General features: G+C 37.7%; 1 protein-coding gene across 1 annotated transcript; it reads left to right on the forward strand.

Annotated features, from left to right (window-relative positions):
- The first annotated feature begins 5,213 nt into the window (after nt 1–5,213).
- Nucleotides 5,214–8,146, forward strand: LOC122059899 (zinc-finger homeodomain protein 4-like). The gene has a single exon (XM_042622950.1). The coding sequence runs from the start codon at nt 6,832–6,834 to the stop codon at nt 7,789–7,791; it is 960 nt and encodes a 319-aa protein (XP_042478884.1). The 5' UTR covers nt 5,214–6,831; the 3' UTR covers nt 7,792–8,146.

Consider the following 8,146-nt stretch of genomic DNA (forward strand, 5'->3'; position numbering starts at 1 on the left):
CCTTGTTATAATTAGTCATAGGGAAAGTCAAGTATAATGTAGTCCCCACGACAAGTAAGTTAGATACACACTTACGCCAAAAGGAATCAATAGGACAAAAATTAAAGCAGCATCTAGCTCCCTAATTTTATATATATGCAAAAAAAACATAAATTATATATTAATTAATTTTCCTTCCGGCCTTTAATTCAAACATCATATATATTAGGCTCTTAGCTAGGGAGATATATATGAGGCTTAATTAAAGAAGAGGAAGAAGAGCTTCCTCAAAGCTTACTTTTGTCTATTTCCTCCCTTCCAAGCAAACTTTGTTAATCTAGTTAAAACTTTCAAGACTATGTATGCTTTTTTGTTTGTCTTGTTCATTAATTTCTAATCTCTTCTTTTCATCAGAGACGGATTTATTTCACTAATGACAATTAATCAACATTTGTTTAATACGTACAACATCATTATATTCTCTCGTTGCATGGGTTAAGTGTCAACCACTAGGACAAGAGCAAGCCCTAGATCAGGAACAGTAGTACCATTCACTCACAATGCTTCTTATTCAGACACGAACCCTCTTTAGAGCATTCAGTATGCATAGGACGTCTGGCAACACCTAGATATGCCCTCACATAGGAAACCACCCAGTCAGCCACAGTACCTGGATATTCAGCCTTAGTTATAAATTCTTTTCTTTAAGACAATTTATAAAGTACAAAAAATCTAACAGAATGATAATATTGCTTGATATGGCAAATATGGAAAAGGATTGAGTTTTCCTTAGCCCATGAAAAGAGAATCTCTCAATCTACGGGATCTAATTCTCCGTTAGATCAATAATAAAAAGGGTTTTTAGACATTAATAATATGGGTGGGAATTAATGATGATATTTACTATTTTAAGAATGAAAAAAGACTAGGTATACCACCGGTATACCCAAATATGTATCTGTCTCTCTCATCTTCCCCTTGATTGCACATGGAGTGAGAGGGAGAGGGAGAAGGAGAAGCCCTCATCACAACTCACAATTGTATGAATCAGTTGTCTAGGGGCCCGTAAAAATCATAAATTTCCGTTTTTAGAAACAGAAATGGAATTGAAGGTGTTTGATAAGTCATGTTTCTAAAAGTCGACAGTAACCAGCGAAAGAATGACCACGAGTCGTTTCTAGAAACGGCGAAACAAATCTACTTGTTTCGCCTGGGTCGTTTCTTGAACCATAAATAAGTAGAATTTTTAATTTCTATTTTTGAAAACAAGTAAAACGAAACAATTTTATCAAACGTTTTTTGTTCCATTTCTTGAAAAGTTATCAAATGAGCCCTAAATTTACCATGCATGTCAGCCTCCACATGGCTTAAAACCCTACAGTGGAATTGAATAACGTACAGTACCTATCATTTTCCTTTTCCCTCTTGAAAGAAAAAATGCTGAAATTATGAAAACAAATGATTAAGGATCCACTGTAATCACTGTCAAACCCCCCTTTTATATATAACGTCGCCCAATCCCTTATACTTACTCCAATCAACTTGCCAATTCATTAATTGTTTAAACTTTGGGAACACGATTTTCACGTCCTTATCTAACCACAATCAAAATCTCCAATTAATCAATCTAGCAACTCCATTTGTAGTTATAGAGAATTAAAAAAGTTTCACTAGTATTTGAAAAATTGAGAGATTTTTTTTCTTTTTCACAAGAAAAATCGAAATACAAACAAAGAAAACAAGATGAACCACTCAGACGAAAAGTGGTGGTGGTGTTTTACATCAACAGGGTGCCCATCCCTCAATTATCACCTGATAGAATCATTATCCGCTGTCGAAGAAAATACTAAGAGGGTAGTAAGGCTTTGGAGCATGGATTTAGATATTGGTATCGGTGTCGATCTGCTGATATAGATCAGTGCATAGTTGTCACTTTTGCCTTTACTTTTCTAAAAGAATACATGTTTTTATTGTTTATCCTTGTTAATCGATTTGAATGATTAGTTATTGATATCGATCTCAACAAATACTGATATAATATGATCGATATGGCTTATAGTCAAAACGATACTGATTGATATTTGAAACCATGCTTTGAGGTACTAGTACTTTTTGGGGGTATATATTAGAGTGCTGGAAATATTTTCCAGTAGGATAATTAAAGGATGCAACTTGTTGTCACCAAGGTAATGAATTAAGAGATTGTAATTTTTTATTTAAATGCCCATGGTCTTATATCCAAAAGCTATTCAATGCAAGGATAAGAAAGGATTTTCAAAAGGTTACAAGTTTTTTAATGCAATATGATAGAATTTACTTCCCTTTGAGGGGAGGGTTGAGGGGGTGAAAACATGTTATAGGGATAAAAAGTAAGGTTAGAATTTCTTACTTCACCATTTTGATCATAATAAAATTTTCCCATAACTAAAGGGTCAGAGAATGATATCAAGATTGCAACACTTTCCACTAAGAAGCGATCTTTTTTGTGTGTGTGTTATTTATTTAATATTTTTGTTGGAAAACAAAAAACAAAAAAGAAAATGAATCTGGGGAGCAATTAATATTGACTTTTCACATAATTAGTTAGACTCATAATATTGCACTACTATTGCTTCTTTCACTTCACATAATAAATTAATTAACGATTAATTAACTCAAGGGATTAATTTATATTATACCTATGTAACGCTTTCAGAGGTAAGATTACTTTCTCAGCAACTTAAGTTAAAAGAAAAAAAAAAAAATGTAATGGTGTCAATTATAATATCCCTCAAGAAGATACTGATATCGAGATGGCAAAATTCCAAAGTTGAAAGGGAGAACTACTAACAGTACAAGATGAACTGATACAAAACAAAAACTTAAAAGAGAGAAAAAGAGTCTTTAAATGAGGTGGGATAGAATAAAGGGAATTGATAATGAAGAATAAAGTGAATTGGATTGAAATATAGAGAAAGGATCTACATGCCGCTCTGATGTATTGGCATCTGTTATGTCCAGCCAATGGGTGCATAGGAAAGAGTGTCTCATGGGTTTATATTAGGGGTCCATGTCATCTATTTAGGGAGGAGAGGTTGTCACAGAGAGATACTACCAGCAGTGCATTAATCATTTTTATAAAAGGATATATAAATAATAGGAAGTAGTTCTTTGTCCAAGATTGTAGCATACATTAGAATTCCCTAAGTCAATTCCTCTTTTCCCATAACAAAAGGGGTAGATATGTCATTTCATTGGAAAAAAAAAAAAAAAAAAAGAGATAGACTCAGCCACTCAAGAAAGCGTTAACATACACTTTTATCTTAAACAATGTTCATTAATTCATTTTCTCATAAACAATTGACCCAGTTAAAAACATAAATTTCTGAAAAAAGTCAATTGCCCTTTAAGGTTAAGGCTGTATAGGGCAATTGTCTCTCCCCCACCCCTTAGGGAAAACAACCCTTGTCCATGGTTGTCCCCCTCCCTTGTTTCTTAACTTTTCAGTTTTCCACTCCCTCCACCACCTCCCCGCCACCCAAAAGAAGAAAGTGAAGAGCTTATATTAATTATTTTCCTATATATCCTAAACTCTACTAATCAATTCAATACCTCATTGACCTCCTATTTATTAGTTCTATCTTTTTAGTTGGGTACACTGTAGAAGTGGGGAGGGGGAAGATAAAAGCTAGAAGATTCATCCTTATTGATGCATCCATGATTCTGAGTAGTGGTGTAAATTTGAGGCCCAACTGAGCCCGACTTGGATAAACCCGATTAATAAATGTATTGGGCTTATTCTCAACACTTTATAAATAGGCAGTTCATGATGTACGATGTAAATTCAATGGGCAACCGACACATTTACAAGCTTGACTTGGCCCAACCTACCAGCCCAATCGTTTATAGGGTAGATTTTGAATTTTTTTTTAATATAAAATAAAATACATATTGATATTTTTATCAATTGTTAAATGCAATTACATGTAATGTTTTCCAAATTATTGATGATTTAATAAATATAATAAAAATTTCTAAAGCTAAGATAATTACAGATCATTTAAGACTTTAATGATGCATTTTAGCCCATTTAAGGCTTGACTCAGACCCAATTACAACCCAATTAGCCCAAATAACAGAATCCCAAAACCTGACCAAGCCCGACCTAGCCTGACCTAGCCTGACCAAGCCAAGAGGCCTGATTAGGCCCAATCGAGCTTGACTGTTTAGCACCCTTACTTCCGTGCAGCCACTGGCCCCTAATAGTGTAGGGCCATGCTGCCTTTCAGGGACCTATCCAGAAAGGAAAAAAAAAAGCACACATTTTAAGAACATTTTATTTAAAAAATAAAAAGAAAAAAAGAACTTTGTTGTCTAGTGTTACCTATGCTGGCATGCAGGGCCAATGGGAGCATATCTGGAATGGGGCAGTGTGATCTTTTCATGCATGCCTTTATCTGGGGGTAGACAATACCAAACTAGCTGGATCCTTTTAAAAAAAAAAAGGATTTAAAGGTAATTGTGAGACTGGAAAAATTGTGTCAACAGGTCGGTTTGGTCTGGTTTCAATCCAGGTTGAATAGGTTTCGATGTGGAAATGGTGAAACTGAAATCAAATCAATAAGAAAATTTTGATTTCGGTTTTGTGTCGGTTTCTTGTATTAGTTTGTAATCGAGTTGATTTTGATTTTTTTGACCAGTTTGGGTTTGATTTTTCACATAAAACTATGCAAATTTTGATCTCTTTAATGAATTTTGGGCTGTTTTTGATTTCTCAGTGGTTTGATTCGGTTTTGATCTAATTTTTAAATTTGTTTCAATTTGGATTTAGGTCTAAATATAATTTTCCGGTGCGATTTACTCTGTTAAGGGGGTTACAAACTTACAATATGCTAAAGCAAAACCGACCCAATAAACCTTTAATCCAGGTTCAATCGCTTATTTCACCAGTTCGATTTAGGTGTTGACAACCCTACCAAAATTATCTCAAAAAAATAACACCTGGGGTGTTTCAGTCAACAACTCATAAATTTCAACAAAAACAATATAACTCATAAATAAGGAAATTTTGTTTCTTTTCCAAAACACACGCTCTTTCTCTCTCTCTCTCTCTCTCTCTCTCTCTCTATTACAGTCTCTGACACCACTGCCTCTGTATGGCGTAAGGTTGATGCCTGATAGTGCAAGCAAAGCTAGAGCCCCACTCTTTTTTTCCCTTCTTCATCACTCTCTCTGTCTTCCTCTTTGTCTGTAAAATCTGCTTTTTGATCCTTTTCTGTTTTTTTTTTTTTTTTTTCCGACCCACTTATCTTTCAGACCGGCAATTTCCTTTTGTGTGCTCTCATCACTGGTTGCTACTCACTACTAGTACCTATTACCATAAGCTATTGCTTAGTGTTTGACTAGCAAAACCTTCCCCCTCAGACTCTCATATCCATCCTCTCTCTCTCTCTCTCTCTCAGCCTCTTCTGTTCTTCTCCTTCAGCATCCTACTTGATCTTCAATTCTTTAGTATTATTATTATTATTATTATTTTTTTGTATAATTATTTCCGATTTATGCTCTCTTCTTCCGTCTTGTTTGTTAAAACTTCATTTTTCCTCATAACCTGTGTTTTTGGTGCAGAATGTGATTTTTAGGTTCTAGTTTTGAAAAATATTGTGGGGATTAATTAGAGTCTTTGTTTGTTAATCCGCCGTGGACAGTGTGTCGCGAGTAGCGAGAGGAAGTAGTATTATTTCATGTTGCTGTGACGGTCTTCTTTCTTTTTTTTTTTTTTTTTTTTTTTTACTGTTTAAGACCTTGCATTTCCATTTGAAGTGGGGAATTAAAGATTAAAAGCAACGTGGAGTTTTACTTGTAATTCATCATTTCCATTTGGGTTGGCTCAAGTCTCTTCCTCTTTTACCTTTCTCTCTCATTCTTTCTCCTTAGCCGTATAGATATTGAGATAGGGATAGCTAGTATATCTATATTCTATAGAAAGAGAAGGAGAAGGCCACCAGCAGAGCAGCCTTGCTTGTTTTTTCTTTCGTTTTTTCCAACCATATGTTGTCGTCCGTCCTTGGGTGGAAAGGAAACGCTTGGACTTTTTGAGTCTTCAATAATCTTCTACGATCCAACAAAACAGCTAAACAAACTATGCCTGCTTCCAAAATTCTAGCTAGATCGACGATCTTCTTCTCCTCCTGCAGTCTTTTGCTTGCTGCCTCCACTGATCGATCTCAGAGAAGTTAAATACATAGTAGCTGCTGCTGCTGCTGCTGCTTCTGCTTAATTCTTTCTAAAGTTGTCTTCTCTGGAAAGTGTATGTGGGTGTCCAGAAACAAGAAACAAATGTGCATTTTTTCTTTGTTGAAGGAGTGTCACTAAGCTGGACTTCACGGAATTGATAATGTGTTTATAAGGCATGCAGGCCGGTGCAAAAACGCATCTGACTGCTTGTACCATTGCCTGCCTCTCTACTTTGTATCTACTCACGAGTCACGACTGCTTCCTCATCAATAGTAGTCTCATGAGTCTTCTCGCTCTCTCGTGGTTGTTTGTTTCATTCCCTAAATCCCTAGCTAGGACTTAGGAGGAGCAAGAGCAAGAGCAAGAGCAAGCAAGACCAGATCCAGACACGGATCCAGCAGAGGAATCAAGAAAAAAGAAAAGCGAAGTGGTTCACATTCTCTCGTGTACCGTCATTTCCGATTAAGAGGGAGGGGGATCGCAGAGAGAGATAGAGAGCAAGGAGAACTGTCTCGTCTCAAGAATCCGAGACCAAAAACATGTTCTACCTTATTATTAGTCACTCTCTCCATCTCCTCTAATTCTTCTCTCCCTAGCTTGTCCTTTCCTTCTTTTGGTCGTTTAGAGAGAGAGAGAGAGATGGATATTTCCAACGAAGAAGCTGGAGATCAGATCCCAATTCCAATAAGCAGCAGTAGTTATGGTGGTGGAGGGGGACAAGGTCGCGGTCACATGATCCATCATCATGAACCAACTCCTCATCCTAATCCCCACTACCACATCATTAATCCTTCTTCTTCATCATCACCACCACAGTTGCCGTCCAATGGCACCATAACCCCCCAAGCCCTCGAGGATCACATGCCTAATTACAAGAAAGTGGTGATCAGATACAGGGAATGCCTCAAGAACCATGCAGTGGCCATGGGTGGGAACGCTACGGATGGGTGTGGAGAGTTCATGCCTAGTGGAGATGAGGGCACCCTCGAAGCCCTCAAATGCTCAGCCTGCAACTGCCACAGAAACTTCCACAGGAAAGAGATTGAAGGTCATCATGACTCCTCCTCCAGCGACTGCTACCACTACCACCACCCGCATCTCAGCAGGAAGCTCATTCTGGGCCCAAGCCCCTACAAGGGTGGTGGTGGTGCTGCTGCTATGTTGTGCACTGCTGAGGCCTTGGGTTATCACACCACTACTGGAGGAGCTCTCCTACACTTATCATCGAGGGCAGCGCAAGCTCATTCATCCCATCACCACATGATAATGTCCTACAACATGGGTGGGGGTGGGGGTGGGCGTTCCCTCCCTTCAGAGTCTGATGACCAGCAGGAGGAGGAGGGTAATGGAGGGATTAATGTCCCAATTAGGCCACCGAGCCAGCTGGTGAAGAAGCGGTTCAGAACCAGGTTCACCCCAGAACAGAAGGAGAAGATGCTCAACTTTGCAGAGAAGGTAGGGTGGAGGATGCAGAAGCAAGAGGAGGCTGTGGTGCAGCAATTCTGCCAAGAGATTGGGGTCAAGAGGAGAGTCCTCAAGGTGTGGATGCACAACAACAAGCACAACTTGTCCAAGAAGAATGCGACACTACTCTCCTGATACTCTACTACTGCTCCTCCTAATTAATTAATTTCCTTCTCTTAATTAATCGATCTGTGCTTCCATCTTCCTTCTTGGTCACTGATGATGTACAAGTCTGCTAGCTTCTAGTTCTATAATTTTTTCTTTTTTTTTTTTTCCCTCTCTTGTTTGAGTAGTACTACTGCCCCCCTCCCCTTGTTCGTTCGGATTCTCTTTAATTAGTCTTATATATTATTGGCAATGTAATGTGGTTTAGCTAGGTAACTAAGATTTGGTCTGAGAGAGTTTGAGCTGAGTGTTGATATCAAATGTTTGTTAGTTTATCCAGAATATAATCGATCGGGATATTTGGATTCGGTACTGTTTACTCTAA

Source organism: Macadamia integrifolia, chromosome 13 (genome assembly GCF_013358625.1).
Source record: "Macadamia integrifolia cultivar HAES 741 chromosome 13, SCU_Mint_v3, whole genome shotgun sequence".
Lineage (NCBI taxonomy): Eukaryota > Viridiplantae > Streptophyta > Magnoliopsida > Proteales > Proteaceae > Macadamia > Macadamia integrifolia.

Coding starts and splice junctions, on each gene's coding strand:
- LOC122059899 (XM_042622950.1), top strand. CDS start 6,832: ATGGATATTTCCAACGAAGAAGCTGGAGATCAGATCCCAATTCCAATA.